This window comes from Aulostomus chinensis, chromosome 19, assembly GCF_037954235.1.
Source record: "Aulostomus chinensis isolate RoL2024-O1b breed Wild chromosome 19, RoL_Achi_v1.0, whole genome shotgun sequence".
NCBI classification, from domain to species: domain Eukaryota; kingdom Metazoa; phylum Chordata; class Actinopteri; order Syngnathiformes; family Aulostomidae; genus Aulostomus; species Aulostomus chinensis.
The window spans coordinates 12,681,637-12,700,804 of record NC_141338.1 but is presented as its reverse complement, the minus strand read 5'-3'; the positions used below and the strand labels follow the sequence as shown (position 1 = coordinate 12,700,804).

The following is a 19,168-nucleotide window of genomic DNA, read 5'->3' as shown; positions in this document are numbered from 1 at the left end:
CAGGTCAAGAATTGTTAACAGGTGGCAAAAATTAAAGCAGAAGATCAACATCAGTTTTTAACGTCATGCAAACAATCTTACAAGACCAGCGAAGGAGGACTTACATCTGCTTATGGAAAAAAAAAGTCCGAAATGAATTATTATAATTTTTTAATGTTTTTTTTTTAAGTTTCCATGATTTCAATGCAAGACTGTATGAGTGAAACAACTCTGCACCCATCCTTTTATGAGAGGATCCCATTCAGCCTTTGGTAGCGGAACATTTATATGTGCAACATTACAGAAATATTGTAAAAAGATAGATCACCGCAATATGTCCTTTCTATGATAAGGGTACTGAATATTTCATTTATAGTCAATGTGCCATCCTCAATTTTGAACAAGGCACAGCTTCCACAGATAATGTAGCCCGTGTGCAAACCATACTGTATTCCTCCGTGATGTTCTAACAGGAAGCGAGAGCATAGTTTTGCATTCAGTTGATGAAAATCCATGGTTTTAATCTCACCACTGAGCTTTCTTTATTGCATCACTGCAGGAGCAGTTTCATTAGCTTTGATTTCACCTTTCCAAGAAAGCACGAAGGGTAAAAAGTCTAATGTTACCAGCACTCCCTCTAATGGCCGTATCATCTTGCATGTGTCTTAAAGACCATTATACCCGTGTGAACCACAGAGGGTATAACAGGGGAAATCAAGCTGGAGGGCACAGAGGGATTACAACAGTCTGGAGAGCTGTGATACTGGCCACATATGTATACATAAACCCCTAGTATGTGCACATGCCTGTGTGTGTGGATGTGTGTGTGGGTGTGTAATAGGAGATAGGAGGATTCGAGGGTCTTTATGCAATAATCCTGGTCTCTATCTCCCCAAAAGAGAGGTGAAATTGAGTGGAAGGGGGGACAGAGAGAAGAGGACAAAGAGAAGCAGATCACAAGGTCCTGCAGAAGCTGACTTAAACCACTTTTGAGGACACATGCTAGACTGAAGTCCATTTAATTGGGGGGGGGGGGGACATGTGCAAAAGGGGCCGCAGCTGATTTCTGGGTCACTGGTTGAGGTTATGGTTGGGGTAAGGCTGTCTATACCCCATAAGTCACTTACGTAAAGGCGCACGTGTGTGTGTGTGTGTGTGTGTGTGTATGCATGACCAGGAGGTTGGATCCCCTTCTGCCCAAAGCCAACCCTGTTCCTCCCCCACTATCAGTACCACCACTTAGGGCGTTACCATGACGACGGCGTAGAGACTAGCCTGCCAGTTAAAAAACAAAGAAGGTGCCTTCTGACACGAGCATCTAACGTCAGAGTGCTCCAGTCTGTTAAAAATGTGTTCCCTTCATTTCTACAAGAATCTAGCGGAGGTGTATACTGTATTATCATCATTATAATCCTCCTAATGATGGGCATTTTCTATATTGGCATACTTCTATAGGTGTGTTGGTACTAAAAATGGACACCCATGAAATTAACTGTTCCCATTTTATCTAAGGTTTTAACCAATTGCATTGACATCTTTCAGCCTTTAATGATTACTTGCTGTAGGTGAAGGTTAGAGTCTGAGTGGGTTGACCCCATCCATCTCAAATTTGGTCAGAAACACTTTCAGAGCTTGGTGGTGGATTGCAGTGAAGACTGAGTTTTTATTAAAAGATGCCATAGAACATGACATAGTTACAACACACACACACACACACACACACACACACACACACACACACACACACACAGTCGCAGACAGTGTGTGTGTGTGTGTGTTCATTTTGGATGTGATAATATGTGCATATATTTAGAATGTCTGCCCATTATCATCCCCTTCATTTATTGTCCTTTCACGCTGATGTTGAGTGTATCGCTGTTCACCCGCTGAGTGACGTCATGAGAACCTGTCTAATTGGCCTGCGATGTGGAAAAGGGGCTCAAGTGCATGTTGGTGTAAATTAGGTGATAAATCACACTGTGTTGTGATCTTTAACACACTCACACACAAATGCACACACATAGCTTTATCCCCTGTAGCATACTCCCTGAGTCACCGCCAGCTCTGAAGCAACCCGGATAATGAATAGATCTAAACCTGCCTTTATCTTAACGGTGGTCCCATCTTTGATAACCTGCTGTTACTTTCTCTCTAATTCACTAGAAATAGAGCCCCATCCATCAAAGCTGCCTCCCATGACTCACACACATATGCACACTAACACACACATGCTCATCTGTTCGTACACTCAAGGGAGCTAAAGTCCTGCATCAGCTGCTAAATAGCCTAAACTGCTAATGGGCTATACCTGTCCTCCTCCTCCTCTCAGTCTCTGTCTACATTAATGAGTTTCTGTCGCCTGTCTGTCTGCCTCCCTGTCTTCCTCTTGGATGTCTGCCATCTTGTCTTCATGTACGCTACTTGTTTTGCCTGTCTGTCTCTGTAATCTCTTGGTTTGTACTGTGTTGTCTGTGATTGAAGATACTTGTGCTTCTCTTGTCTTGTGTTGACAAACCTTGACGCCTCACTTCTGCACAGCTCCGTAGACTTCTGTGAGTGCTTGCCAAGACCTTTAGTTCCTTTATCCAGGAAGTACTTTGAAATGATTGAACTTTTCCTTTACATTTCGAATAGAGACCGTCAACAGTTTGCTAGTGAAAATAAGCTAACGTGCTATGCATGAGCTAACGTGCTATTGCTATCCAAGTAGCTATCAACTTTTCCACATATCTAGGTGGAGAAAAACAGACACATGAGATTTATAAACATTTAAGGAACTTGGGTTTCGAAAATGTGGAAAAGGCTTCTTCGGTGTGCAGGAGACTATGTGCGTTAGCCCACAGAAGTCAGGCTGTATCAAATATAGGTAAATAAAAAAGGTAAGCGTTACTTTATCTGGGATGCTAGCAGTATTAGCTGCATACAATGGCTTTTCTTTTAACTGCACACAAATGGACCAATGAAGCCAATGAGATGTTTCTATGGCAAACAAGGACTCCAGCTAGGGTGGGTGTAATGCAACAATTCATTGTAACAATGTCAGTAATATAATTTTAGTCTTTTTTTTTGTCTCCAGTCACACCTAATTCCTTTGTAGCTTCCTCCTTTGTCATCACTCATTTTCCTGAACAGTGCTTTCATTTCTGTTCTCATTCTATCTGTGCTCACTCTCTCTCCTGTTTCTACCTGAGAGTGTGTCCAACACCAGTGTTGTCAGGGCTCAACAATAAGGACTGTGCTGTTCCCTGGGACAAATAATGTGCCATATAGAGCTCTTAAATTGTGCTGAAGGCATAGTTTTTTTTTTCAAAAGCTGATAATGAAAGAAGCTAACCAGTGAGCCATCTTACTTTTGCTCATGAGAGAAGAAAAAATTTGGGTCAGGGCAAGTAAAAGTGGACTTTGGGCAAGTAAATTCATGACCCATTTGCCCAACCAGGCCAATTATCAAAATGTGAAGTAGCGATAAAGCTAGTTCTGGTGATGTTGTCATGCATAGTTTGTTTATAGTATAACATTAGCATTAGCATTGACATTATTCAAAGATCCTAAAATTAATGTTCTTTTGCAAAGACTATCATGCTGAACAAAACAATTTTCAAATCTTTTGTTTGTTTGCCCTTCATATCAGCAATAATTCAAATCCAATGTTGAAAATCGAGTTGTTTTTTTTGTCATGCTCGGGAATCCACGCTGACTTTCACAACTTGTGTCATGGTTCCTCTGTACCAGCTTTATGTTGCAGTTCCTCTGCATGAGAAACCCTGCTGTAGGGAATTCTCCTGACCAGTGAACAGACATTTGCTACTATAATAGATGGCTCAAGTTTGATATTGTTAGCGGTTAGCTTTGCTTGGTGATTCTGCTTCCACATAGCAACAAATCTCAACATTAGCTTCAATGAAACCCAATTCAGCTACTATATGAATCTGTATTGAACCCACAACTCATATCAGAATGAGATCACCCCTACTTCATAGTAATATAAGTATAATTTATTTAATATGTCCCATGTTTTAGACTGTCCTTGTCAACTTAATTTAAATCATTTTTTTATTATTTGTCCCTTTTGAGTCTCTCAGACAATGTGTCCCCTCTGATGTGGCCCCATTCCATGAACCATATCATAAATAGCTCCTCACTGACATTTCAATTTGCCCCATAACCTCTCATATATACACTGACGCACACAAACACAGCGGGTTCATTGTTGAGCATCACTCCAGTGGCAGGCCTCTCCTGGGTTTCCACGGAGACAAGGAAAAGCAATAACTGCACACTTGACCCCTCTACTCTTTTATTGGCCTCTTCTCGCCTTCTCTCTGTCACACACACACACACACACACACACCTCAAATCTAATCTGGGAGAGTGAGGCTCTGACGATTTTCCTCCATCTTCCCCTGAGGATAGGAGAGAAGAGGCAAAAGAAAAAAGGGGGACGATGAGGAGGGAAGTTAATAATTTCATTTTGCTGTGACCTGGAGACTACAAGATCGATTTTTTTTTTGGCTCTTGTAGTCTCCTGGTATCATGCACAGACACACACAGTCGCACACACTCAGACAAGCAGAAACACATACTGCACTTTGAACATCTTAGCTTCCCATCCTCAGTCACATTGTCTCTCCCTCTTTTTCTCTGTGTCTGTCACAACAGTCTGACAACTTATTGAAACTTTATGACTGCAGAGAGGAGAAGATGAACTGTGGGCAAGAGGGAGAGCAATGAGACAAAAACACTGAGCCAGAAGAAGAGAGAGAGAGAGAGAGAGAGAGAGAGAGAGAGAGAGAGAAACTGAAGGAAAATAGGAGGAACAACAGCTGAGCCTTGGTGACAAGGCTGTTTACTGTTTATTTTGGTCTCCAGTCTCATTTCACTTCATATTGGCAGAGTCGAGATGATTTTCTTTTTCGCTGTTTATTCCTGTGTGGATTTATCTGTTTTCATGCATATTTGTGTTTGAATTTGAGTGTGTATTAGTGTCCTCTTTCTTTCCTTGTCAACATCTCCATTCCATCTTTATGCAATCATTGGTAGTTAGGCTTCTTTCACGTATAAATTTTCCTTATTTTCTCTCCTCAGCTGCACAAATATTTAACCGGACTGGATATTTGGGCGTATATTTGATTGAATAATACAAGAAATATACATCGTCTTTCCTCTGATTTGACTTTAAACTCAACTAATCCCAGACACAATCTCCAAAAAAGCTCGACTTATTCTGTCTACAGTATCTCTTAACACACTCACAACAGAAAAGTATTTGCAGCTAAATAAGCATGAAAATGTTCCCTGAAATGTATTTTTTTAATATTTTAAAACCCAGATTTCCCCTGAGTGCATTTTTTGCGCAAATAGAAATATGAAGCTTTGAACTCTTAAATAGGACTCTTAGGTTTGCACGCTTGTGTGTGTGCATGAGTGTGTATTGGAAATTACAAGCCATCCTGAGTCACCACCCTGCAAGGCTAAAGCCAGGTCTCCACGGTACATTAGAACAATAAGAGCTTACTTATGATGATTTCTCCCTCTCACTAATCAGGTCAGGCTCGATTGGATTGTTTCATGCATGCGTTTGTGTGTGTGTGTGTGTGTGTGTGTGTGTGTGTGTGTGTGTGTGTGTGTGTGTGTGTGTGTGTGTGTGTGTGTGTAAGGACACGATCATGCTTCTCTACAGTAACACATGTCTGTGTGTACTTGCACAAACATGTTTAATTTTTTTTTTTATGTGCACCTAAAGGCAGTCAAAACAATACCAGCACGCTGACATGTATTGTTTAATCACAGTGGGGTTTACCTGAATAAATACAAAGCTATATATAGACAGTGCAAGTAATCCCTCAACTAGCTCTTTGTGAGCTGCGTGCGATGAATCCCAGGTGCAAACTCACCTCAACTCACCTCTTGTTTTTGTTTGTTTTATGCAGTTCTCCAAGGAGAAATACCTGCTAGAGTCTCCGCCCGAGAAGCTACGAAAGGAACTAGAAGAGGAGCTGAAACTGAGCGCCGCTGACATCAGAAGCCATGGCTGGTACCATGGACACATACCCAGAGAGGTACACACACACACACACACACACACACACACACACACACACACACACACACACACACGGACATGCACGTTCTCTCTCTCTCTCTCATACACACACACGCATGCACGCACGCATGCACGCACGCACGCATACAAACATTACAGTAATTATTGTGAGAATATATGTAGAGAACCACGGGAATTTAAAGAAAAACAAAGCTGTAATTGTTTGCGTCGTAGATTCTCAGTCACTGTAAAAATAAATTGTGAATAAATACATGAAAATAGTGCATTATGATAAAAGTACAAACTAAAGTATTCCTGTGTGTGTTAATACAGTTTCTCAGCCAGTGGGGAACATTTCCACTACTCTGGCTAACTTTATTCACAAGTTCTAACAGTGTCAAAGAAAATCTAACATTAAAAGAACCTTTTATGGATGTTGAATAATTTCAAATAATGTATAATTATGAAATTTTATGCATGTTGTACCTGCAACATTCAGGGGATGTTTTTGGGAGGATTTGGAATATTTTGTCTCTCAGTTGTTGCCTCACACAAGACTTTTGAATCTTTGAAGGATATTCAGGGAACAAATTAAAAACTATCCACTGAAAAAAGTAGAGTACCAGAGTATTGCATGTTACTTTCTCAGAATATATTCCGAACAAAAAATTCTAGTTCATTCTAGTAGTTTTAACCGGTAGTGTTTGTCGAGGGATTTCTTTTCTAACATCTCCAGCTCTGAAAGGACCGTTTAAAGACTTTACACACTGAATGACACTGATTAATGAATCCCATCATCTGTCACAGCTCAGTAGAAATTGCTTTAGCGTTCAGGAGGGGAAACGGTGCCAAACAGACAGCTGCACGTGCCGCTGATGTACACAATTGAATTTCACAGCTGGTGACTGAGACACAGATACACAACCTGCGCCCACACACACACACACACACACACACACACACACACACACACACACACGTGTGGAGGATAGTTGTTCAGAAAAACACAGCCTTCATCAACCTCTGCTCTCCATCTCTCACATACACACTGATTCAGATCAGCCATCTGTGAGTCCTCCCATCTTCTCATTTACATAAGATATTCATTTATTCATAGGTTTGCCCCAGTGTAAACTTGGGGAAGCCCTGAGCCCCACGGTTACCAAAACAGTACTTAGCAACTACATTTCTCACACACACAGCCTGTGGGAAGGTAATATATGCCATAGCTCCGCTAAATCACACCCTTCCCTCCCTCTTACTTTACTCTGCGGCTCTTATTCACTTTAAAATTATAATCCCACACTGTTTAAGTCATGACATCATTGGTCCTGTGGCTTTCCTTTGAATCTCATATAAATAGATATTGCATTTCTCCTATATTTTGTTTTAAAAAGATGTGTAAATAATAAAACAAAGCCTCAAAACCTCTCCTGCAGGTATGAGATGATCCTGCTCTTGGTTTGAGCCTCTGATCTGTGTGTTTACTGCCTCCTGCTGGTGTGTGACACTGTGCACTGAGCTGCATTTCATATCAGACTGGATTTAAACTGTTACAACTATCCCCCGTTTCAGTGCTCAGTTTGAAATATATCCCTGTTTTAAAAACACTCTCCCTGGATCAATATTTCTGATTTTTCTACTCACAAAGCTTCAGACACATCGGCAGTGTTTTGTGAGCCTCAGGCTGTTCAGTGGCCCGGGAATGAGAGATTGCTCTCCTGGATTGCTCTGTCTTGTCAATAAATTCAAACTCTCATTTTCACAAAGATGCTGAATGCAAAAAAAAAAGTATCCTCAGAAAGTCATTCCAGCCTTTGTTGCAGTCATTTTATATCACTTTTTCAATTTGAACGGCGTAGCTGATAGTTGTTTGCTCTGCAGCACAAACTCTCCTGATGTATCACTATAAACAATCGGGATTCTGGAAATGTAGTTATGCAACAAACGATAAAAAGAAACTCAGTGAGTCAAGTACGTGTCACTAATTTAAATCTATCCTCTCTGCAGGTGTCAGAGACTCTGGTTTTACGTAACGGAGACTTCCTGGTGCGTGACTCTCTGACCAGCGTAGGCGACTATGTACTGACCTGTCGATGGGATAATGAGGTGCTGCACTTCAAGATCAGCAAGGTGCTGGTCAAATCCAGCGAGACCAAGGTACACACTCGGCACAATCGACACACTCTACACACTGGACACTCGACACACGCTACACTGTTACAGTTCTCATCACTTATTTGCTGCTTTGTTTTGTTTTTTACAGTATGTGTATATCATGTGGTGTCTGACTTTCTATTCATTAACAGGAAAAAGAAACTAAGTAATAAATAAACTAAATAAAACTATAACTCACCTTACCTCAGCTTTACTAAACTCAACTGAAGCTGAACTAAATCAAACTCACCCGGACTAATAAATTAACTTAACTAAACAAAGACTAACTAACTCAAATGAAACTACAATATATTATTTTTATATAATTTTGGTGTCTGTAATGTACTGAGTCAGAGTTCTGGTCTTAGAATATCAAATCTTCATATCAGCAATATTTTCACTCACATTAGACCTCACAAAATGTCAGCTGTGCGAAAGTCCAAAGCCCCCTGCGACATCACATCACCACCGTACCTGCATATTATCAAGACTTAATGTATTTGGCCAATAAACATCTATTTTGGTGCCCCTGATGATGAGAACAGTTCCACAGGTGTGCTTCTTTCAACTGCTGCAACATTTCCTGAATTCCACCATGTTCCCACTGAAGATAAATGAGTTAAGAGACTTTACACTGTATGTTTCTCTCTTTACCTTCCTTGTTGAAACTGTTCCACTTAAATTCCTGCACATTACAGACCAGTCAGAACTCATTCAGAATAGATTTTTTTGGAATCATTTATTAGCCTAAATGCTATCAAGCAATTGCATTTAAAGTGTGTTGACGACAGAGTTGCTTATGGTTACCACAGTTCCTCTTTTCAATGATTTTTGTCAGTCATTCATAAATACAAAGAAAATCTAACATTTGGGATTAATACACTTGTTAAATGTTGTTTGTCTGCCCTCTATGGTGAAGTTGTAACATGTTATCAGGTCAATCCAGTCAGCTGCAGCATCCAATCACAAATTGATCTCTTCATGTCGGGAAAGGCAGCTGTCATGTATCAATATTCAAGCTTCTTCATTGGATCTCTACTTCCTTTATCGGCCCTCGCGATGGGCAATAATCCTGTTGAGTGAGGAGAAGAAACTGGAGTGTATCTGAAGTCTCTGCTGCCCGACATCTCTTCCCTGCTTGCTGAGTACTGTGTAATATGACCCAGCTCTGTGTTAATGCTTTAAATCGCTGCACAAATCAAAGACGTTGAAACCACTGAGGCTGCTCCGCTCACTCAAACAGCAGCAAAACAATATGTATCTCAAATATCTCCTTCCTCTCAGGTGCAGTACGTGTTGGAGTCTGACAGTTTTGACTCGGTCCAGGAGCTAGTACGGTTTTACGTGGGCCAGCGTAAACCTGTCTCCCAATCCAGTGGTGTCCACATCTACTGTCCAGTCTGCCGAACGCTCCCCCTGCGTTACCTTGAGGCCACCTTTGCCCTTTCCAGCAGCAAGCACGGCCCCGCCTACTCGCCGTCCAGTCAGAGGGGAGCGTATATCAAGCGAAGGAGCGTCACTATGACCGACGGGCTGACGGCAGACAAGATGATACCTCACAGGTGAGTGTGTGTGGTTTGAGGAGTCCAAGATGCTGTTGTGTCTTAAAATACTTCATAATTGTCAGTTTCCTTCTTCATTGCTCTCTGTTATATACACAATCAGTGACTCAGACAGCCCCAGTCCAGTTGAGACACCAGTGGCACCACCAGAACCAGAGCCGGAATCTGTGCCCAAATGCAGGTTGTGTGTGTGAAACTAGAGTTGTTGTTTTTTCTTTTTAGAGCACTAATCTAGTGCACTGACCTCCCACATTCCTGCGGCCCCCCCACCCCACCCCCCTTCACCTCAGACACCATTAGCACCCCCCCTAGCTACTAGTCCCCTCCTAATGAAGCTGCAACAAGACCACTCTCTGCACTGGATCACTCCGGTTTCATTCTAGATCATTGAAGTTTCAAACAGGCTGTTTGAAACGTGATTTCACAAAGAAGGAGCAGACAAATACGTTGAAATGTTTCTCATAGGGAGTCCAAAAAAGAATTCCAGGCAGCCTGTAGAGAAAAAAACAAAAGAAGTGAACCTCTGAGTTAAAGAAAATATATATTTGGGCATGAATGACCAAAAAAATAAAAAAAAAAACAGCTCCCAGTTTTAATCTGTGAAAAATGGCACTTCAGATATTACACAAGTATTTGTTTTTCCAACTGTTCTTTATTTTCTGCTCCTACTTTAAAGTCTTGGTTTAAATTCATAAATAACAATAAGACAAATCCCGGTATGTTTATTTAAAATTAAAAACCATCTACAAGGTCACATCAGCCAAAAAAAAAAATAGCTCCCTTTTCTCTCACCAGTAAGCACTGACACCCTTAACCACACCCTTCCTCTCATGAAACCGTTACACCTGACATCATGGACTGCCCTGCTTTGTGAGGTTTCCCCTCGCTAACCTGACAGGTTTTGAGTCCAACGATGTCTAACGTCTTAACTATGCTGTGTTTGCAGCCCATCCACCATCCACCACCATAAAGATGCAATGCGGAATTGTGCAATGAGCATGGACCAGATTCAGGAGTATCGCTGCCCCTTGTCGCCCGTTGGGGAAACCCCGCTGTCTCCTGCGTACAGCGCTAGTAAGAGACACACAGGCCATTTAAATACCCGCTTGCACATTCCCAGTCATCATTTTAAGACTCTTCTCTATTTTCTTAGTCACCAGGCAGAGAGCCCACTCAGGTGGGCGGGTCCTAGCTGTCGTCCCTCCCTCCCCTGTGATCCGTCGTTCCAGTGACCCTCAGCTCAGCCCCTCAGCGAGCGACAACCCTCCCGAGCATCCCGCACATATCTCTCACTCAGCGCACTCGTCGCCCGCCCATCACGCCAGCTACCAATCACACACCTCAGAAACAGCAGGAAGCTACTGTGACCTCAGACCTTGTCCAGCTGGTCCCCCCAAACCCCCGACGAAAAGCTACGTGGAGCGATTACGGGTGGAAGAAGGGAGGGATGAGGGAGCGAGGGAGGAAGGAGAGGGGATGTTCTGCACTCCACAGGTGGAGACAGCGTCCCTGTTCAGGCCATCCAGGTATGAGACCAAAACAATCACGCACTAGATTAACCTCCTGAACTTGTTTTACGCTTGTTTGGTACAACCAGTACAGGATGATAGCGGGATTATTTCAGTCATATTTGATGGTCGATGGCAGGAAGGTCAGAATTCTTCAGTTTATGCAGGTGCATGGGATGTAATGAACTTGCACTTTTAAAGATCAACCAGTCAGTTACTGTCAGCAGGCTGGCAGCTATAACAGGGAGCTCACGCTGTCACCACAACAACCTTAAATGCTATACGAGTGGAATTTCCTACTTTCATCTTGTACAGCAAAGACTTCATATGCAAATCAGACAGCTCAATGACGTGTTAAAAATAGCACACAGCTGCTTACAATTTGCACTGAAGAGAATCCTTGTCACAGCACAATCGTGACGTAACAAGGACTGCTGTACCTCCCTCCAGGAATGGCACTAGCACCACTGGTGGCTTGGCTAGCTTTATTAGCAAGGATGTAGAAGCCCCAGAGCATGTGATGTTCTGACATTGAGGATTCTGTCTTCAGTCTCTGCCGCTTGCGCAGAAATGGAGATCGTTTCAATCATTTAACCACATTTGAGCAGGTTTTGATGACATGTCAGGGTCAAAGGCCTTATTTTTTCTGACCCAGGAGGAACTGACACAAGCTCACTTGGTGTACATCCTCAGAAGACCCGCCCATGGCTTCACTCTGCCTTTGACTGGCTCATACTCAGGGCCTTTGGGTTTGTGGGGTGATCTGGATTTGAGTCCTAGTCAGTAAGAATAAGAATGGGTCTTGCAAAACACAGATGGAAATAACATCAACATTGAGATTTATTTTGATGATTTTGAGAAGATGTACTACATATACCCCAGAGGGAACATATTCCCCAGTTAGAGAATCATTCACTAAGAAGATACCTGTGTGGGTAAAAGCTTTCACTTTCCTCCAGCATATTTTATCAGTATAAAACTGACAAATTGCAACAACAAAAAAAGATGGCAATTTTGACCAGGCAGTGTCGTATATATCAGAGACTACTTGAGTCTCTAGTCCTTGGGGAAGCAGCCTGAGGCCAGACTTCACACTGTAGCCAGAGACACACTGCAGATATCCTGTTTTATTGGGCTTACATGGGAGGACACGGGAGATGAAGCTTGTTACAGGAAAATGCTCAGCTATTCTTAGCTGCCAGCAGACACAGAGCAGTTTTGGACATCTGAGTGCCCTCTGTGAAATTTAGGAAGAAGAGGATTATTGTGTTTGCACTACTGAGGAAATTGGCAGTCAATGCACTAACGGCTATGTATGTCAGAGTCATTGTGTCCGTCTGGTTGAAGAGAAATAAAGAACGTCAGAGATGTTTGCATTGCTGAGTGGCCATTCAGCCAGTCAGCTCTTATAGCTAGATGCTACACAATGCTACAAGCGTGCATTAACTGCTTATTTGGCCATTGTGAACGCCACTGTTTCCTATTCATTACTTCTTAAAGGTACAGCACACCATATTTTATTACAAAAAACATCGCTTAGATTCAGGCCCTCACCAAACAAGTTCATAAACACAACACTCATCAAGCTAAAAACACACTAGATTGGTGCTTGTAATGTACCCCACCACTGTCCTATCTATATATCTGTAAAACAAACAATTGAAACAAATCCTCTGAGGTTACGAGATGGTTGTATTTTTGGACGTGGTGGTCCGTGCGTCCTGACAGCGCTATGATACGTAGGCTTGTGGCCCAGTGTTGTCTAACAGAAGGGAACCTTTACCTGTGCAGGTACGAGTCTTGCATCATGCCGGCTGAGAACAAGCCTCTGGAGATGTCCGTGCTTAAGAGAGTCAAAGAACTGCTGGCTGAGGTGGATGCAAGGACTGCAGCCAAACACATCACCATGGTGGACTGCACTGTATGTGTACACACACACACGCACACACACAAAAAAAACACACACGCACACACACAAAAAACAGGCTGGCTGAAACAAACTCACCCTCTTTTGTTTTCACTCTCGGGCAGGTTGCTAGAATATATGGTGTAACCACAGAGATGCAAAGGATGATGGGCGTGTCCTCAGGGTTGGAGTTACTGACACTACCTCATGGACACCAGCTGAGACTTGACCTACTGGAGAGGTATAGATGCTCCATTTATCTCCTCCTATGCAGTAACTCCTAATTTAGCTATTGATTTGATCTGCTTCTCTATTCCTCCCTTCACTCTCTTGCTCTCTTCCTTCCCTCTTCTGATCTTCGATCGTGCCTCTCTTCTCCCTTTCCATTCATATTTCTGCATCAATCAATCATGCTAGGCTGCTGGAAGATCAGCTGATAAAATGAAGTGGGAGGTTGTGAGGTCAAATTGTTTTGCAGCTTTGTGTGACACAAAACAAAACGAGCTTTGCGTGACAGCATCTCTCTCTCTCTCTCTCTCCTCTCTTCAGGTTCTACACCATGTCGATCATGATGGCAGTGGACTTGCTGGGCTGCACCGGGAGCACAGAGGAGAGGGCCGCCCTGCTCCACAAGACCATCCAGTTAGCAGCAGAGCTGAAAAGCACCCTGGGAAACATGTTCGGCTTCGCTGCAGTGATGAGAGCCTTGGAGCTGCCACAGGTGAAAGAGATCAGGTTACCGCCGTGTAAAAATTTGTTTTCTTCAAATAGTTATCTTTAATGTGTCTTTTCCTTTTTAATCATGTGACTTCAGATTTCCCGCCTAGAACAAACGTGGGTGACATTACGTCAGAGACATACCGAAGGCGCCATTCTGTATGAAAAGAAACTCAAACCTTTCCTGAAGAATATGAATGACGGCAAAGGTGAGATACATCAAATTTCCCCACTGAGGGATGAATAAAGGGTTATCTTATCTAAATTAGACTTTTCTATCCAAGTTTCCGAGTGCACACTTCACCTCTCTGCTTTACAGAGTCTAGCGTCCTGTCCAACACCTCCTTACCCCACATCATTCCCGTCCTGTCCCTGTTGGAGCGAGGCTTGTCTCTCGGGGAGGCACTGGAGCCCTGGGAGAGTGCTGAGGTTGGAGTGGATGTAGTCATGTACCACCTAGAGGCGGCCCGTACCATCGCGCATCATGGGGGAATCTACAGAACCAACACTGAGACCAAACTGCAGGGTATGGACGAGTGCAGAGTTTGGAAGCACAAGTTCCTAGTATTTTATCCACAGTGACCTTCAGAAATGAAGGGAATTATCACCTGCTGAAAGTGTTACTAATGATGCATCTGTGTCAAAACATCACTGATTTGATGTATGATTGTGTGTGTTCATGGTATTGATCATTAATAGCTCCCTAATGGCTCTCGGTTTGAGGCCATTACCTCTTTATTGAACAGTCTGTCAATAGCTCCCAGCTCACTTATCTGTTTTCTGTTTCTGATATCTTGTTATTGATGAGGCTGACTTCAGTCGCTCCATCTATCAACCATTCTAATATAAACGCAGAGACTCTTTCTTCATGCTTTTGTTCAAATCTGCTCCACGTTTTAAGAATTACTGACTTCAGAATGAGGACGAGTGTACGGGTTTATTTCTCTGTAGCAGTGTTGCTATGAGCCTGGAGAGACAGCACAACAACTCAATTCTTGCATAGTTCTCAGAATTAATGTCAATTTTGAGCTGTTTATGAGCTCAAGTTATTTTATGTAAAAACACTGTGACAGTACTGTTCTAATCATCATATAAAATCAATCTTGCATTATTGATTGTAATAAAAACATGTTTTCATCACTTTTTGATCACACAGCGTCCAATATATTTGCAAAATAAAACTAGAGGGCACTCAGTTGGTTCAAACCTCTGCCTCTTTTTATCTTTGTTAAACAGATCCGCCCCAAAATTTTATGGGTTCTTCCTTGGCCTATTCCATATCCCTCTATCAGGTTTTGGGAAATTCGGCAGCATAGTTTTTGCAAAATCCTGTAAAGACACAGAAACACTGTTTGTTCTTCTGGGTTTTTGTTGTGTATCTACAGAGAATAAACAGGCAAAGTACAAATCCTATTTGCACATATTTATTTATTTAATCAACTTAATTTTGAATAATTATACTTTAAATATTTGTTTCTCTGGTTGCTTCATGAAAAAAATAACTCCCCTCCTCTTGGCTCCCCTCCAGGATTCCAGGTACGAGCCGAAATCCATGAGATCTTCCAGACGGAGTTCCAGATGCGCCTCCTGTGGGGCAGCCGTGGCTCTGAGGGCAGCCAATCAGAGCGCTACGAGAAGTTCGACAAGGTCCTCACTGCCCTGTCACACAAGCTAGAGCCTCCTGTACGCCACAGCGAGCTATAGCACCCGCCTATGGCTGCAACCATCGCCAGAACGAACCCCATCTGCACTCACCACTCAGAGTGGTATTGATTTGCATCACTGGAGATGATGTGGGAAACAAAAACTGGGAGGAGTGCGAGGGAAATGTAGAGGCAGCTAAAGGAGCATGTACAGTGAGTTAGAGGGAAACGAGGGTCTCACTTAGGACACGTGTTGCACTCAATGGGGACTCGGAATCAGGCACAGCGGTCCCTCTACTCCTCCCCACGGACTTCCTCACACACGCTGAAATATTCAAGCGGCAGCAGAAAGGAGACAAGAGGAAAAGACGGTGGGATGTGTGATTGGCTCCTCAGTACCCTGAGGGCCCTGCAGAGTTTGGCTTTGCTCCAGTAAAACACAGACACACAAACTGTCACACACTGTAGTAAAAATGACCTACAATAACTTACTTAGATCATATATAGATGTTAAGTCTGTGTGTGTGAGTATGTGTGCGTGTGTGCGCGTGTGTGTGTGTTTGTGTGTGTGCAAACATTCCCTCAATTCTGTTTGTCTCATGTTTTTTTTTGGTCTTATTTATTTGTTAGATGACAGGATATCACGGATGTTGCTGTCAGTGCTCATTCTGAGGGAACCGTGTTCATGAAACCTCATTAAACATGTATCAAGCACTGAATCCCATGAAATATGTATCAGGCATGCATTAATAAATGGATCAGAAATGAAACATTTGCAGAAGAAAAGCTGCAACTTCAATACGAGGGCTTTGTGAGTCGTTAAAAAAAGTTCATCTTCTGCTGTTGTAAAACACATGATTCTGTGCACAAGATGTAGCTACAAACGGTAGAAAATGAGATATTCTTTGAATCAAAAAGCAATATTTCACTCATAAAAATTCATATGAACATGCTTTAGTATTGCCAACTTCAGCAACCTGGAGGTGAAGGTTATGAGACTCTTAAAAGTCTTTGGAACAAGACGTAAAGGTTCAGATAGTCAAGATGAACCTTGCAGAATAAATTGAAATAAAAATAACCAAAGTAGTTTAAGTCACAATAAAAACTTTGACCCTGTGAAATGGTTTAAAAGAACAACTTTTTGGGAAATGCACATTTGTCCATCCTCATCAGATCCAGACAAGAAGGTAGAAACTCCTCTGTGCATAAGTAGCTGACTTAGCTTAGCACAATGAATGGTAGCGGACTGGATATGTTAGCGTACCTTGGTCAAAAGTCATCAAATGGATCAGGTTCAGGATTTTAGTTGTTCAGCAGTAACCCTCCTCATCATCTTAGGACACTGACCATGATTAGTAGCAGCAGTCGCTCTTCTAGTCGTCAGTAAATGTTTTGTTGTGTTTCAGGCGTTGCGATGAATCACTGTCAAAAAAACAGCGCTGGTTATGTGTCTGAATCATGGAATGTTATTCACAACACTAATTATTAATGCAGGTAAAGGCTGTTTTTGTGAAAAGTGCATTTGATAGCTTCTGATCGAGGTACGCTAACACTTCCTACCCACTATCATTCAGTATGCTAAGCTAACAAGCACTCAGCTGGTCTCTGTTGGCCTGTGATTCACATCCAGGGCGGAGAAGGGGATCTATCTTCTTGTCTGGCTCTAGAGAGGATGACAAATAAGTATCTTTCCCCCCCAAAAAATAGTTGTGTTGCTATTAAAGATGTGCTTAAAAAAACAGATGTTTTAGCATTTTCGAACGATCTTAAATGTCTGTTGTATTTTTACAGTTTGAAACAATAATCACTCAAATTCGATCCCAGAACACGAAGACCACAACCCTGCTACAGCTTCCATATTTTGGTTGTAAAATTTTGTGTAACATCAATAGAGATAAAAATGATCATTTTATTACTGCGAGTGTTCAGTCCTCATGAGGGCCTGAGAGGGCTGGAGCCAACTCTCAGAGCTATGCAATCATTTCACCCAAGGGCCGATACACCCGAAGAAACCACCCAGTCCTCTGTCTTTTACCCCTAATGTCTCGTCTTTTGTTCTCCCAAACCTTCTCTTACCCAGACTGATAATCTATATATGACATCAGATATCAACCGAGCTGGCAGTTGCGTATCAGAGGTCCTTAACGTTTGTGTTCTACCATCCTGCGGTGGTCACAGCAGCTGTGGGGCGGGGTGGGGGGGTGAGGGGTGGGGGGGATGTGGTATTGTGTGCCAGTTCCCATTGCAACCCAACAGGGGGTGAACTTTATTCAGCAAAAAAAAAAAAATTGAAAAAGCAACCCAGAATCATTAATTGTAATGCAATATAACAGCTCCCTGTTATACATGTGTGTGTTTGGAGACCAAGAGGAGGCCTACTGGTTTAGGTTGGTAATCTTACGACAACGATGATGTGAAAAGAATAATGACAATGATGATGACGATGACTATGATGATGACGATGACGATGATAGTGATGATGATGATGGTGATGTTGATGAATCTTTTTTTTTTTTTTTAGTTCTCTGTTGAATACTGTTCAGAATCGACCTGGCAGTGACCCTGAGATGAACTTGTAAGGGCAAAAAGTTGAGAAATTTGGGACGGATCTCATGTTTTTTTACGTACTGTAAATAGCAATTCACTTTTTTTCCAATAAAATTATTGCTTGTGTCAACATCTTTGATTATTTGACTGCATGACACTTTGCAATGGAAGGAGGGTGTTTATTTATTGAAACAAAAGTTACAGCTGAACAGGAAAAATACAACAACAAGACGACCATAACCAGGAAAGTGTGGCTTTGCCCGATAAAACTTATTCATCTTTAAAATCCCATCAAAGTTAGGATTTAATGTGTGGTTACACTGATACTTTCCTTTAATAAAATAAACATGAGCACTATAATTGCATCCTTTTCTAGCACCGCAACAACAACAAAAATAAATTGAAAATAAAAGTGTGAATTTTTCTATGGTGTCCCTCAGCGTTTTAGTGTTTTAATTCATTCACTGTTAAAAAAATTTTTTACACCAAATCTGTGTAACAAATGATATCCACCCAAATATCACTGCAACACTGCAACTGTTGTCAGACATAAACACGGGAACAGCCATGATATATTGTGATTTACCCTTATGCACTTAAAACTTTCCAAATTTGAATAGACACCAAATGGAATGTTTATATTCGATATTATTTAATTAGTATTTATAGACACAGCGCTGAGCTGCATCTCAAATCAAGCTTCAGGCTCAATCCAGCTGTTGTAGACTTTTTCTATTCGCCATATAACATTGACCTGCTGCCTTAAAATCGCTGTTAATAAGGACAGAAATGAGTCTTTGGTGGGTCTCTAAGGGTGAAAAGCAAACTGTAACAAAGTTTAGAAATGATTCAACAACTCAAGCAGTTTATTCAAGGACACTTCAGATCTTGAATATTCCTCATTAGAAATTAAAATGATGACTTCCAGCACCAGTGGAAACTCTGTTACTGGTATATAACAATGACAATGATAACGAGTGTGCCTTCGAAACATAATAGGGTCTTCGCCAGGGACTGGCTCAGGCCCTAATAATCCTATTTGCAGCTGTTAAAAAGTCTCCAATATAACCACTATTCTAATGCAATGCACACTAATGGCCACTAGA

General features: G+C 42.0%; 1 protein-coding gene across 3 annotated transcripts in view; it reads left to right on the top strand.

Annotated features, from left to right (window-relative positions):
* Nucleotides 1-17,697, top strand: part of LOC147244128 (SH2 domain-containing protein 3C-like) — a 55,746-nt gene extending 38,049 nt beyond the window's left edge. For 2 of the 3 annotated variants that reach the window (XM_086187713.1, XM_086187715.1), the window contains 12 exons: nt 5,910-6,038; nt 8,033-8,182; nt 9,464-9,741; nt 9,845-9,922; nt 10,688-10,815; nt 10,895-11,267; nt 13,041-13,170; nt 13,281-13,396; nt 13,705-13,876; nt 13,970-14,081; nt 14,192-14,398; nt 15,401-17,697. In XM_086187713.1, coding sequence (XP_086043839.1) covers nt 5,910-6,038; nt 8,033-8,182; nt 9,464-9,741; nt 9,845-9,922; nt 10,688-10,815; nt 10,895-11,267; nt 13,041-13,170; nt 13,281-13,396; nt 13,705-13,876; nt 13,970-14,081; nt 14,192-14,398; nt 15,401-15,576 — 2,049 coding nt within the window. In that variant the 3' untranslated portion in view covers nt 15,577-17,697. The remainder of the gene's footprint in view (nt 1-5,909; nt 6,039-8,032; nt 8,183-9,463; nt 9,742-9,844; nt 9,923-10,687; nt 10,816-10,894; nt 11,268-13,040; nt 13,171-13,280; nt 13,397-13,704; nt 13,877-13,969; nt 14,082-14,191; nt 14,399-15,400) is intronic. The other variant, XM_086187714.1, reaches the window with a different exon arrangement.
* Nucleotides 17,698-19,168: the final 1,471 nt, after the last annotated feature.